The sequence below is a fragment of the Chiloscyllium punctatum genome, chromosome 32, assembly GCF_047496795.1.
Source record: "Chiloscyllium punctatum isolate Juve2018m chromosome 32, sChiPun1.3, whole genome shotgun sequence".
Classification (NCBI taxonomy): Eukaryota; Metazoa; Chordata; class Chondrichthyes; order Orectolobiformes; family Hemiscylliidae; genus Chiloscyllium; species Chiloscyllium punctatum.
In genome coordinates this window covers 46,355,552-46,371,103 of record NC_092770.1, presented here as the reverse complement: position 1 = coordinate 46,371,103, position 15,552 = coordinate 46,355,552, and the positions used below count along the sequence as shown (strand labels likewise).

The 15,552-nt window shown below is 40.6% G+C and overlaps 1 protein-coding gene across 6 annotated transcripts in view; it reads right to left on the bottom strand.

Annotated features, from left to right (window-relative positions):
* Positions 1–15,552, bottom strand: part of LOC140458136 (voltage-dependent calcium channel subunit alpha-2/delta-4-like) — a 491,615-nt gene that overhangs the window by 345,307 nt on the left and 130,756 nt on the right. For 5 of the 6 annotated variants that reach the window (XM_072552257.1, XM_072552261.1, XM_072552258.1 and 2 more), the window contains exon 14: positions 2,785–2,862. The exons of the other annotated variant lie outside the window; for it this stretch is intronic. In XM_072552257.1, coding sequence (XP_072408358.1) covers positions 2,785–2,862 — 78 coding nt within the window. The remainder of the gene's footprint in view (positions 1–2,784; positions 2,863–15,552) is intronic. 6 annotated transcript variants of the gene reach the window in all.

Below are 15,552 nucleotides of genomic sequence, written 5' to 3'. Positions count from 1 at the left end.
TATTGTTAAACTAGACTCTTCAGCACTTCTACCTTTACACTGCATGTGTCACTTTACACTGCATATGTCACTGCATGTGTCACTGTCACACCTGGCTACTGCCTTTTCTTCTTACTCTCAGAGCTTTTCCCCTTTAATTGCAGTTACCACATGCTGGTTTATTCCCCTCCTCAATTTCCATTGTCGATTACTCATGCCTTTTCCAATACGGCTACGCTAAAGGTCTTTCAACATTGCATAAAATCATCTGATCCTATGCCTTCCTCGTCACTCTCTTCTTAGTGATCTTGTCTCCATCACTACACTTACTATCTGCAACAGATGGCCATATCATTTGAACAGAATGGCAACCTGAAACTGATGGAGTGCCACATGGCTTAATGCTGAAGCTATAATCATTTACAATGTTTATTGACTACTTAAATGAGGAAAGTGAGTGAGCTACAGCCAAGTTTGTAGATGACAGAAAAATAAGTGGAAGGTAAGAGGCATGATTAGTACATTTGCAGATGACACCAAGATAGGTGTTGTAGTGGACAATGAAGAAGATTATTTCGAAGCACAATTGGTCCTTGATCAGATGGGCCAATGGGCCTAGGACTGAAAAAATGTGAGGGGTTGCATTTTGGTCAGGCAAACCAAGGCAGGACTTACACAGTTCATGGTAAGGCTCTGGGGAGTTCTGCTAAACAGACAAACAACTGGATTCAGGTGTACTGTTCCTTGAAAGTGGAGTCACAAGTAGACAGGGTGGTTAAGAAGGTGTTTGGCATGATTGCCTTCATTGGTCAGTGCATTTAGTATAAGAGTTGGGATATCATGTTGCAGTTGTACAGCACATAAGTGAGGTTACTTTTGGAATACTGTGTTCAATTCTGGTCTCCCTGCTTTAGGAAGGATGTTGTTAAACTTGAGAGAGTGCACAAAAGATTTACAAGAATGTTAGTTGGAATGGTGGGTTTGAGCTATAGGGAGAGGTTGAATAAGCTGGGGCATTTTTCCCTGGACCATTAGAGGTTGAGGTGTGACCTTATAGAGGTTTATAAATTCATGAGGGGCATGGACAGGGTGAATAACCAAGGCCTTTTCCCTAGGGTGAGTGAGTCGAAAGCTAGAGGGCATAGGTTTAAGGTGGGAGGGGAAAGACTTTAAAAAGAACCTGTGTATGGAACAAACTGCCAGAGAAAATGGTGGAGGTGGGTACAATTACAACATTTAAAAGGCATCTTGATGGATATCTGAATAGGAAAAGTTTAGAGGGATATGGGCCAAATGCTGGCAAATGGAACTGAGTCAGATTGGAATGCCTGGTTGATACAAATGAGTTGGACCAAAGCATGTTTCCAGCTATATGACTCTATGACTAAACGTCCCCAACCCAGGCAATGTGCTGGTAAATCACCTCTGTACCCTCTCCAGTATAATCAAGCAACACGATGTGAAATGTGCCACGGATTTAGTCCCAAGCTTACTGGTTGTGAAACAATGTACCTGTTCATACATCCATCCAGCTTATACATATGCTCTGCCTTCTGCCTGGGTCAGGATAAATCATTAGATCTTATTCTGCCATACATATACCAGTGAAAAAAGGCCAACAATTTTCCATACCTGAACACTACTTCCCTCCACTACCAAACATATTCCCTGCTTTACAGTAAAACAGTCTTTCACCATCTCCAATCCTGCTAGACTACCTTCCTCCCAAACTCCCCTCCTTCCCCTAACACTGGACTCAACAGTTACCCTACTCTGCTAGACCTTATTTCTCCCACCCATCCCAATCTACCTTAAACAATGCATCATTTATGTGGTCCTTGCTTCCTTTCACCTTGATATCCTACCCACTAGCACCCTACTCACTTCCCATTTGATATCCTACCTATCTTGCACTCCAATCTCTGGTATCTAGTTCCAACCCAGCTGGCACTCTATTTACATGACATGCCATTTTTCATCCTGCTTCTTACCCTCTAGCAGGAATGTTACCTGACACCCTACCACCTGGCACACTACCGACTTTGCACCCTATACCCTATTCATCTGGCATCATACCCTGGCATTCTATTCCTTATCCACCTGACACTCTATTGTTCTATCCATCTAGCACAGTAACCTCCCTTGGTCTTGCCTTGTGTACTCACCACTTGACAGCAGCTTAAAAAACATGGCTAAATGTCAGAATATGGCAACTGATTGCTGTGAAAAGGAAATGTGGTTTACCTTTCCTTGAAATTTCTAAGCTATGAAAGAAGAAGTCTGGTTCCACAATTCTGAAGAAGTCCATATTGGAATCTCCCCTCGAAGTACTGAGCTTACTCCTTTTATGAGTAGAGTGGCAAACTAGTATTCCTCAGAAAATCAAATCCATTACCCACTTTTTAACTTTGCAGATTATTTTTCCAAACTTATACATAAAATATTATATTGTGAACATTAGTAATGCATAAATACCACAATGCAAAAGGTGGGCTTGTCAAATATGGCTGCTTGAAAGACTCAGTAAATTTTATGAATCCAACAGGTTAACAGTGCTGTCAATTCCATTACTGTGTCATCAGTATCAATACTCGTTTTAAGGCTCGGATGAAAGTATCTTTTCTTCTGGATTAAAACAGAGGAATTGTATCCCATACAGTATTTGCATCTCAATCTCTGTCTATTCCTCTAACCTTCAATTTAAGTTTCAATCCAAAAGAGGTTCAACCTGTTTGTACTTTTATTATCTAATGTATATCATACGCAGAGACGGAGCAGAAACAGAAGCTGAATACATCTACTCACAGTTTCATTCTTTCTGCTAAAGACTGGCATTGCCACTGTTGTCATGAGGAGCAGACTATGTGCTGCTGATTGAAATAGCTGTTATAAGTAGATAATCAGTTATTAATAAAAAGGAATGACCACAAGAACAACAATCTACAGAAAAGTTGTATTTATCAAATCAATAGTAATAAATAGTTCTCATATCAATGAATTACATAAAATTATGTCAAATTTATTTTGTGACAATTCTAAGAGGTGTGAAAATATTCAAAAGTAATAATGCAATCTCATACAATTCACGGAAAATGCTATTCAGAAGATGTCAGGCAGCACTTTTTGTGAGATGGGAATACTTCCAATTCATGCAGTGTCTGTAATTATATAAGGGGTGAAAAGGTTTCTCTTTCTTCTAAAAACTTCTCAGGGGAGATGCATGATTCAGATGTACTGGATTGCAAAATGCCACATGAGCTAACAAATCATAGGATTATTTTCTAAAACCCAGAAAAGATCTTTTGGCTCAACAAACTTATTTACACCAAACCTGCATGAGTGAAAGAAATAGAAAATATGACATGTTCTGTAGAATTCCTTTATTACAATACACTTTCTCCAGGAAAAGAATAGCTTGCAACATTGAGTTGCCTACAAAATGTTCAATTTTACTTTCTCATCCCTTAAGTACACAAAATTGCAGTGACGTGTTGTAGAAAGTGTAATGTCTCTGCGAATGAAACACTGCTTCATAATGAAACCCAAAGTTTTTTTTTGTAACTTTTAATTCCAAAAATGTATTTAAAAATAACTGCTACAGAAAAAGAAAAATAATGGATTTAAATCCAGTGACCAATGAAATCCTGTAAGTCCAGTGTGGAACTAATGCAATGCTGCTGCAGTAAAGAGTCAGGGAAACTTCAAACGGGGACAGACTTAATAAGAAGAGATAATAACGTGGCTGACTACACGTCCCCCTTCAGCACTGAGCCATCTTGTATAGGCATATCTGTTTTTACCCTTTGAAAATATACAAAAAAATGGGATTCAAATTGATGCAACACTTGCCTGTGTGTGTTATTCACCAGCTGCCCTACTGTGTGCACTAGAGTGTTGAAAGGGCCATAGCATTTAGAAAAGCCATTTAAATACACTGTACTGCGCATAAAACAAAGAGGAAAGATGTTCTCTCACTTGGTGCTGCCAATCAGTTCAAAAGAAATCAGAACAAATGAACTTCAATCAACCTCCCACTATATGGAGATCAAACATTCTACTCTCAATGTCACTGCTATTAGTACTGTCCAATAAAAACGATAACATCTTCATACTTCACAAACAATTCAAAGACTGATTTTTTTTTTACTTTTATCTTTTTGGACTCACCTCTTATTTCTTCTCTGTATGTATATTTGCTGCATTATTATCTGTTGTCTCAGTCAGTAATTAATGGATTCAGTCTTCTTGTTAATTCAAGGAACCCTGATTAAATTGGCTCCTTTTAAAACATAATCTCATTTCGGTCTGGGAGCAAAGGTATCCACAAGGGAAGAGATTTACGAAAAAAATATTGTTGTGATCAATCAAGGGGGTAGGCAAAAAAACCAAGGGGAGCCAGTTTATCCTTCCTCACCTGGGAATTTAATGATTCAGGATATCCCTTTGGAATCATAAAACATTATGGAACCTCACCCAGAGTCTGGTCATAACAATACAATTAACATACAGCACAATGTCAAATACATACAACACAGCACAGTACAGTACAAAGGAATGACTTCTGAGTTCAGAATACAACACACAATAATGACAGCATATGCTGTGAGTTGTGGTTACCTCATTAGACTGTAGCAGTTAGCAGTGATGAGGTTAGGAATTAGCAGTAGTGTCGAGATGGAGGTAGAACAGAATGATGACAGTGGGAGGGAATAAGTAGATTGCAAGTGAGAAGAGCAGACAGAATAACAGATGAAATTTTTAAAAAGTGATATTAAAACAATAAAAATGACCAATCAAATGTAATGCAATGTGACAGTAAATTGCAGGCATGTTCCATCTATCTTCCTGAGGGAAAATATTCAAATTAGCCAATGATTTTCATGGGCACTTTTGTTTGGCCATGCCATTGATATACTTATAAATGGGCAGTCTATAAAACTCTGTGGGTGACTTTTCTACCACCTACAGGTCTGTGATTTTATGGTCAGTGGATGAGATCTAGGGTGACCTATCAGCCTTTGCCCCAGTTGAGGTTTTTAAGTGATCAATTAATTCTTACTTAGGGTCACTTTAGGCTGCTGTTGCAAAATTGTGACTGGTAGGAGGTGGCTGATGTGGAAGCGAGGAGGGCCAGGGCCAGGGAGAGTGGCCTGGTGAAGTAACTTTTCCCTTACAGCAAAAATTAGGTCTCCTTCACTGCCACTTTCTTGCAATCCAGCACCTCTTTTGAAACTGGGCACTCCTGCTCCACCTTGCTGCCCTCCTCCACCCCAAATGCCTCCTCCCTCATCCATCCACCTTTCCACCACTTCCTGGGACCTCTAGTATTTCGTCTGATTTGAGACTGCTGTACTCACTTCTTAATAGACTGTAGCTTCTTGATGGCTGGGACTGCATGCATTTCCAGCAGTGCAATTACTCCCAGCGTAATTATTGGGATCAGGGATCTGCCATGGTAGCCTTTAGAGATGGATCTTTCTCACTAGCTGAGGGCTCCCATGCAGCTGATTAATCCTCCTCGGAGCACTAATGCTTTACAGAGTGGGAGTACCCTACCAATCTTTCAGATAACAGAGGTGCGGGGAGGGAGGAGATAATTCAAACTGATTCTTTGATTCTGTGCTGTAGAACACACACCTTAGCAATGTTGAACTCAGTTGTATTGGAGCTATCTAATAACAAGATAAATCATCTCTTTAGAGCAAAGAAAATGTTAAAAGGCATTCGCACAAAAGGGACAGCAACACTTGGTGAATAAGATTGAGTAAAATATTCAGACAGATGCAGGAAGGGTCAGTTGAAATTATATGTTTTTGGAAAAACTTTAGAACGTGGCATGGAATACATCAAATTGGAATGATTTTGGAATGGGGTTGACAGGATGGATAGTCAAATGGCTGAATGCTCCTTACCAATAAAAAAATGCAGAGGAAGAGGTACACACCAAACTAAACATGGATAAAAGAGGTTAAAATAGAACAGTTGGATAAAATAGCAGACGTCAAGTTTGATAAGATTAAAAGGGTTCTTGTCGTGCAGTGATAGTGTCCATACCCCTGAACCAAGAGGCTGGGTTCAAGTCCCACCTGCTTCAGATGTATGTATTAACATCTCTGAATAGGTTGATTAGAAAAATAGGTTAGATAAGATCAGAGCTTGGGTACTGTTATGATGCAGTGGCAATGTCCTTACTCCTAGATCAGGAGGCCTGGGTTCAGAGCCCACCTGCTCCAAAAGTGTGTACTAACATCTTTGAACAGACTGATGAGAAACATAGGTAAAATAAAATAAATGATAAGACCAAAATAGGAATTGGTAAATGAGAAATAGAACATTAATGTTAATATATTAAGAATGAGGAATGGTGGAGGTTGGTAAGGACAATTGTGATAAATGATCATTAATTGGCATAGGCTGGAATGAGGACTGTGGAACAATAAGCAGCAATTGAAACTGGGTCCCTCTTGGTCTGCACACTTAAACATCACACAAGACAGAATCTTGGAGTAAACAATGAAAAGAAGCAGTTCTAAATACAATAAGATTTCCACAAATAACATTTGTTTTAAGAGAAGTTGAAAATGACTCTCCCACTATCTCACAATTGCAATTGCCATGTCAAAGCCTTTTCACACCAACTCCAGATCAAAAATTAAAGCATTATTATTATCAGACTTTTTCTATAAATAAATAGTAATCTCCAAGGAAACAAGTGCGTTAAATTCATGGAATGTATCAAATTAATGCACAATAATAGTCTTACACACAAGCTGGTACAATTTAACTCAGTTTATTACAGTACAGGAAAGACTGCTGGTGCTATTTAGCAGCACAGGGATATATTAAATGTATTAAAAGTCACCCTCCTCTGTCACCAGAGCCAAATAATTTGTTCTTGAATGGCATCATTTTTTTTCTCTTTATTCTTTAATGGGACAAAGGGATAACTGGCAAGGCTAGCATTTGTTGTCAATCGCTTATTACCTTAGATCTGAGTGGCATGCTAGATCATGTCACGGGGCAGTTGAGAGTCAACCACATAATGTGTGTCTGAAGTCACATGTAGCCCAGACCAAATAAGGATGACAGCTTTCTTTCCCTACAAGGACATTAGTCAACCAGATGAGTTTTTATAACAATCATAGCAAGGTTCCAACATACGAGACCAGTTAGCTAGGTTAGATCACAATACAGGGAGAGCTAGCCATTTGGATGCAAAATTGGCTTGAAGGTAGGAGACAGAAGGCGGCGGTGGAGGGTTGCTTTTTGGACTGCAGGCTTGTGACAAGCGGCATGCCACAAGATTTGCTACTGGGTCCACTGTCTTTTGTCATTCATATATAAGATATGAGTGTGAATATTTGGAGGAATGGCTAATAAGTTTGCCAATGACACCAAAAATTGGTGCTGTCGTGGATAGTGAAGAAGGTTACCTAAAAGTACAATGGGACCTTGATCAGATGGGCCTATGGGCCGACAACTGGCAGATGGAGATTAGTTAACATAAATTTGAGATGTTGCATTTTGGTAAGGTAAATCAAGGGAGGATTTATACACTTTAAGGTAGAGTCCTGGGGACTATTGCCAAATAGAGAGACGTTGAAGGTAGTTTCACAGGTAGATAGGATAGTGAAGATGATATTTGGCACATTTGCCTTTTTTGGTCAGTGCATTGTGATTAGGATTGGGATGTTATGTTGTAGCTGTAGGGGATATTGATTAGGCTGCTTTTGGAATACTGTGTTCAATTCTGGTCTCCTTGCTATAGGAAAGATGTTGCTGAACTTGAAACTTCAGGAAAGATTTACAAGAATGTTGCCAGGGTTGGAGGTTTTGAGCTACAGCGAGAAGCCAAATAAGTTGGGGCTATTTTCCCTGGAACGTCAGAAGCTAAGGGGTGACCTTATAAAGGTTTATAAAATCATGAGGGGCATGGATAGGGTGAATAGACAATGTCTTTTTCCCAGGGGAGGAGAGTCCAAACCTAGAGGGCATAGGTTTAAGGTTAGAGAGAAAGATTTAAAAGAGACCAAAGGGGTAATCTTTTGCATAGAGCGTGGTGCATATATGGAACATTTAAAAAGGTGCATATATACAACATTTAAAAGGCATCTGGATGTGTACATGAATAGGAAGGGCTGAGAGGGATATGGACCCCATGCTGGCAAATGGGACTAGATTAATCTAGGATATCTAGTCGACATGGATGGGTTGGACCAAAATACTACATGATGCTGTGAAACCGAAGTCTTATGTTGCAGTACAAAATTGCTTCTCTTTATAAATCTGGTATATAATTAGAGGCTGGCTTTGAAATGCGCAATGCTGAATTTTCTTGTTTGTTTCAGTGCTCCTTTAACGAGGTTGTGTCGTCCTTGTTTTTTTTTTAAAAGTCTTTTGCAAGACACAGGTTCTGAAATGTTCGGCTTGATCTACTTGAAGAAGCTGTTAAGTTTTACGAAAACACTTGTACAATGAAAGGGGAGTGGCCAGTTCTCCCAGTTCAGCTTATCTCTGGTTTGGTTTGGGTTTTAGCAGGCTGGCTGTTCAGAGCAAGCAGTTGGTTTTGAGGCTGCTGGTCAAAGAAACAGCCACATGAAGAAGGTCTTCCATGCTGAATCTCTCTGACATCTCTCTCTTTCCTATAAGACCCTGTGTCTGATTTTATCTTTAGTGTCAGCAGGTGTTTATGGAGATTGTTGCAGGAATTTGAAACAGCATCATTAATTTGGGATAGCCTGTTTGGTTTTCAGATAGGTTACGTTATTCTATATTCTGCTCTCTTTTGTTTGTGATTCATTCAGTAATAAATTCTGTTTTGTTTAAAACTGCCCAGTTGGGCCAGTTGCATCACGCCTGGAATATTCACACTACATCTGCTCAAAACAACTAGAAAAGGGAGGGTCCAGGCTACCTTCTTGAAATGTTTTGAGGGGGTTTGGCCTGGTCCATAACATCAGGGCAAAGGTTTGGATAGATATTTGAGAAACTGAGGTCCATTTGCTGAGTTTCACGAATGTATTTTGCAAATTCATTTTCCAACTGCAGCCAAGTACAAAGCTTTCTCCTGTTTGCACATCTATCCTTGGGCATCTACCCAAGCTTTACACAGTACTTCCTCCAGTCTAGAGTGTTCTTCTCCAATATCTAGAATTCCCTAGCAACTGCATAGTTACTTACTCAGTCTCATTTCCCTGCTCTATTAGGTATTAGATACATTGCTGTAAGTTTTACAAAATTCCTTGAATTCAGGAAAGGTTGGCTTGGACTACAGAAAAAGTTAAGGTTAAAAAAAAGTGTGCTTAAGACAGGTATCATGTTGCCAGCACACAGATATAGATAGGTTGAGTGAGTGGACAATTATCTAACAGATGGAATACAATATGGGAAAATGTAAAGTTCTTCACTCTTACAGGAAGAACTTTTAAAATGTGCAATAACTAAGCAGAGAAAAAATACAGAATTCTGAGATATAGAGGGATTTGGGTGCTCTGGTGTATGAGTCACACATAGTGGGTATGTAGGTACAGCACATAACTAAGGAAGCTAATGGGATGTTATCCTTTATTACAAGAGGAATTGAACATAAGAGTAAAGATGTTATGCTTCAGTTATATAGTGCATTGGGCAGAATGCATCTTAAATACCATGTGCAGTTTTGATCTCCTTATTTACGGAAGGATATAAATGAATTAAGGCAGTTCAGAGGAGGTTTATGACATTGAGACCTGAAATTACTGGGTTGTCTTATGACCATAGGTTGAACAGACTGAGCTTGCTTCCACTGAAGCTTGGGGGGGGGGTAAGAGTTGACTTGAATGATATGCCCTAGATTCTGAACAGCCTAGAAAAGGTGGAGATGAAAAGGATGTTTCCCTTTATGGGTCAGAACTAGGGGGCACAGTTTCAAAATTAATTGTTTCCCTTTGAGAACAGACATTAGGATTCTTTTTTCTCTCTCAAAACATTGTGATATTTTGGAACTCTGCCTCATTAGTGATAGAGTCATAGAGTCATAGAGATATACAGCATGGAAACAGACCCTTCGGTCCAACCTGTCCATGCCGACCAGATATCCCAACCCAATCTAGTCCCACCTGCCAGTGCCCGGCCCATATCCCTCCAAACCCTTCCTATTCATATACCCATCCAAATGCCTCTGAAATGTTGCAATTGTACCAGCCTCCAACACATCCTCTGGCAGCCCATTCCATACACATACCACCCTCTGCGTGAAAAAATTGCCCCTTAGGTCTCTTTTATATCTTTCCTCTCTCACCCTAAAGCTATGCCTTCTAGTTCAGGGCTCCCCGACCCCAGGGAAAAGACTTTGTCTATTTATCTTATCCATGCCCCTCATAATTTTGTAAACCACTATAAGGTCACCCCTCAGCCTCCGATGTTCCAGGGAAAACAGCCCCAGCCTGTTCAGCCTCTCCCTGTAGCTCAGATCCTCCAACTCTGGCAACATCGGGCCCTGGTGAGACTACACCTGGAGTACTGTGTGCAGTTCTGGTCTCCAAATTTGAGGAAAGACATTCTGGCTATTGAGGGAGTGCAGTGTAGGTTCACGAGGTCAATTCCTGGAATGGCGGAAGTACCTTACACTGAAAGACTGAAGCAACTGGGCTTGTATACCCTTGAGTTTAGAAGACTGAGAGGGGATCTGATTGAGACAAATAAGATTATGAAAGGATTGGACACTCTGGCAGCAGGAAACATGTTTCCACTGATGGGTGAGTGCCGAACCAGAGGACACAGCTTAAAAATACGGGGTAGACCATTTAGGACAGAGATGAGGAGAAACTTCTTCACCCAGAGAGTGGTGGCTGTGTGGAATGCTCTGCCCCAGAGGGCAGTGGAGGCCCAGTCTCTGGATTCATTTAAGAAAGAGTTGGATAGAGCTCTCAAAGATAGTGGAATCAAGGGTTATGGAGATAAGGCAGGAAGAGGATTCTGATTAGGAATGATCAGCCATGATCATATTGAATAACGGTGCAGGCTAGAAGGGTTGAATGGCCTACTCCTGCACCTATTGTCTATTGTCTATTGTCTATTGTCTAATATCCTTGTAAATCTTTTCTGAACCCTTTCAAGTTTCACAACATCTTTCCGATAGGAAGTAGACCAGAATTGCATGCAATATTCCAACAGTGGCCTAAACAATGTCCTCGTCAACTGCAACATGACCTCCCAACTCCTGTACTCAATACTCTGACCAATAAAGGACAGCATACCAAACGCCTTCTTCACTATCCTATCTACCTGCAACTCCACTTTCAAGGAGCTATGAATCTGCACTCCAAGGTCTCTTTGTTCAGCAACACTCCCGAGGACCTTACCATTAAGTGTATAAGTCTTGCTCTGATTTGCTTTCCCAAAATGCAGCACCTCACATTTATCTGAATTAAACTCCATCTGCCACTTCTCAGCCCATTGGTCCATCTGGTCAAGATCCTGTTGTAATCAGAGGTAACCCTCTTTGCTATCCACTACACCTCCAATTTTGGTGTCATCTGCAAACTTACTAACTGTACCTCTTATGCTCGCATCCAAATCATTTATGTAAATGACAAAAAGTAAAGGACCCAGCACCGATCCTTGTGGCACTCCACTGATCACAGGCCTCCAGTCTGAAAAACAACCCTCCACCACCATTCTCTGTCTTCTACCTTTGAGCCAGTTCTGTATCCAAATGGCTAGTTCTCCCTGTATTCGATGATATCTAACCTTGCTAATCAGTCTCCCATGTCGAACGCCTTACTGAAGTCCATATAGGTCACATCTACTGCTCTGCCCTCATCAATCTTCTTTGTTACTTCTTCAAAAAACTCAATCAAGTTTGTGAGACAAGATTTCCCACGCACAAAGCCATGTTGACTATCCCTAATCAGTCCTTGCCTTTCCAAATACACGTACATCCTGACCCTCAGGATTCCCTCCAACAACTTGCCCACCACCGAGGTCAGGCTCACCAGTCTATAATTCCCTGGCTTGTCTTTACCGCCCTTCTTAAACAATGGCACCACGTTTGCCAACCTCCAGTCTTCCGGCACCTCATCTGTGACTATCAATGATACAAATATCTCAGCAAGAGGCCCAGCAATCACTTCTCTAGCTTCCCACAGAGTTCTCGGGTACACCTGATCAGGTCCTGGGGATTCATCCACCTTTAACCGTTTCAAGACATTCAGCACTTCCTCCTCTGTAATCTGGACATTTTGCAAGATGTCACCATCTATTTCTCTACAGTCTATATCTTTCATATCATTTTCCACAGTAAATACTGATGCAAAATATTCATTTAGTATCTCCCCCATTTTCTGTGGCTCCACACAAAGGCCACCTTGCTGATCTTTGAGAGGCCCTATTCTCTCCCTAGTTACCCTTTTGTCCTTAATATATTTGTAAAGCCCCTTTGGATTCTTCTTAATTCTATTTGCCAAAGCTATCTCATGTCCCTGTTTTGCCCTCCTGATTTCCCTCTTAAGTATACTCCTACTTTCTTTATACTCTTCTAAGGATTCACTCGATCTATCCTGTCTGTATCTGACATATGCTTCCTTCTTTTTCTTAACCAAACCCTCAATTTCTTTAGTCATCCAGCATTCCCTATACCTACCAGCCTTCCCTTTCACCCTGGCAGGAATACACTTTCTCTGGATTCTTGTTATCTCATTTCTGAAAGCTTCTCATTTTCCAGCCGTCCCTTTACCTGCGAACATCTGCCTCCAATCAGCTTTTGAAAGTTCTTGCCTAATACCGTCAAAATTGGCCTTTCTCCAATTTAGAACTTCCAACTTTTAGATCTGGTCTATCCTTTTGCATCACCATTTTAAAACAAATAGAATTATGGTCGCTGGCCCTAAAGTGCTCCCCCACTGACACCTCAGTCACCTGCCCTGCCTTATTTCCCAAGAGTAGGTCAAGTTTTGCACCTTCTCTAGTAGGCACATCCACATACTGAATCAGCATATTGTCTTGTACACACTTAAGAAATTCCTCTCCATCTAAACCTTTAACACTATGGCAGTCCCAGTCGATGTTTGGAAAGTTAAAATCCCCTACCATAACTACCCTTTTATTCTTACAGATAGCTGAGGTCTCCTTACAAGTTTGTTTCTCAATTTCCCTCTGATTATTGGGGGGTCGATAATACAATCCCAATAAGGTGATCATCCCTTTCTTATTTCTCAGTTCCACCTAAATAACTTCCCTGGATGTATTTCTGGGAATATCCTCCCTTAGCACAGCTGTAATGCTGTCCCTTATCAAAAATACCACTCCCCCTCCTCTTTTGCCTCCCTTTCTAATTCGTGGAGGCAGGATCATTGACTGTTTTTAAGAAATTGGTGGGTAGATTCTTGTTAGACCAGGGAATCAAGGTTTATCTGGGGTAGATGAGAATGTGGAATTAGAAACACAAACAAATCAGCCACAATCATATTGAATAGCAATGCAAGTTTGAGGGGCAAAATGGCCTACTTCTGCAATGATTTCATATATCTGTAAATTCACATGTATCCAGAATGGCTACAACCTATTTGTTGCACAACTTGTTTCTTAAATAAAGTCCAAGGTTTTCTCTTCCATTCTGGAAACTACTGTGTTGAATGATCAGACTTTTCATGTTTGCAAGTTCATTGGTAAAACACTGAAAAGAATTCTGGCTTATCAATAATTGACATTAGATAAGCAGAACTCTATTCTGCTTTGGTGCTATCCCAAATTTAGGTCAGAAAGGCATGGGGAATTTTCTACTTGTTTCCCCTTCCATGTCTGAGGTCTGAAAGCTTCAAGCATATCCTTGAAATTTCATTCAAAACATGCTCCAAGTGCCTTAATGGATTTCTCTCTGAGAAGCTGTTTCAGTATTATTAACAGAACCTTCTAGGGTGCATGACCTTGCCCAAATTGAGAACTTGGAAGAGGAGTAGTTCAAGTAATAATAGACAATCTGGTAAATGCATGCAAGCAGTGCATATTTGCCCTCACCCTCAACCTTAGATTGAGATTTATACATAGATTTCAATTTTAAAAAGCATTAAAAAATGAAAACTGTTTACATTGATTTTGGAAGCTCTATGGATGCAGTAATTTAACAGGATGGGGAAGAATTAGAAGGGCTATATAAAAAGGGGGACAAAAGTTGTTTTCCTTTCTTTTCTTTCCTTTCTCCCTGGTTTCCATATATGTCTCAAGGTAATGTTTTTAATTTCCACAGTGCATCAGCTTAATTGTTTTGTATCAGGTTTTACCCACTGAAAATGAAAAGGATTTAAAATGTGAATAGATTTATAGCAGAATCTGGGTCACCACCAAGTTAGATATTTCATTACAAACATTAGCATCTATTTCATTAATATTCAGCGTTATCCTGCAAGAAACAGCTCCTCCCACAATTAGCTTCATATTAAGTTTTAGTGAGAGCTAAAAATAATTTAACAGCATATGGATAAAGCTTGTTTCTTTTAGCTGGTTGAGTGTACAAAACATTTGGCAATGGAGAGCACAACAATATTACGGTCAAAAAGTGTGGCGCTGGAAAAACACAGCAGGTCAGGCAGCATCCAAAGAGCAGGAGAATCAACATTTTGGACATAAGCCTTTCATCGGCAATGTGGTGGGTGGAAGGGGGCTGAGAGATAAATAGGAGTGTGGGGTGGGAATGGGGATGAGGTAACTGGGAAGGCGATAGGTAGATGCAGGTAGAGAGTGATGGTGGTAGGTCAGAGGGGAGTGTGGAGTGGATAGGTGGGAAGGAAGATGGACAGGTGGGACAGTTGAAGAGAGCAGTGCAGAGTTGGAAGGGTGGATCTGGGATGAGATGGGGGAGGGGAGATGAGGAAACTGGTGAAGTCAACATTGATGCCACGTAGTTGGAAGATCCCAAGACAGAAGATGAGACGTTCTTCCTCCAGGTGTTAGGTGGCTTGGATTTGGCAGCGGTGGCGGCCCAGGACAACAAAATTACAGCACAAACTAAAAGTTGGTCGATCAGTTGAACCAAGATGCAGATACAACATAGGTAAATGAGGGTTCTAGGATCATTATCTATTATTGATAACTAAATATAGTAAAATAATTGAGAATTCTACCTCTGATTTGACTCTTCTGACCAAACTGCTTGTGCTTCATGTTTCAGTAGAAATAACAGACCCTGTGATAGTCAGATACAATACCTACAATGTATTGTAGATCACTATGAATTCACATAAATTTATGAGAAGAAATGGTTAGCACTGCTATCTCACAGCACTGGGGACCCAGGTTCAGTTCCAGCTTTGGGTGACTGTGTATGTGGAGATTTCATGTTCTCCCTATGTCTGTATGGGTTTCTGCCAGGTGCTCCAGCTTCCTCCCTCAGTCCAAAAGTTGTGTAGGTCAGGTGGATTGGCCATGTTAAATTGTCCCTAGTGTCCAGGGATGTGCAGGCTAGGTGGACTAGCCATGGGAAATTCAGCTTTATGGGGATGGATCGGCCCAGGTGGGTGCCTCAGAGGTTAAGTGCAGACTTGATGGACCAAATAGCCTCTTTGTGCAATATAGGGTTCTATGATCCTATGAAATAAA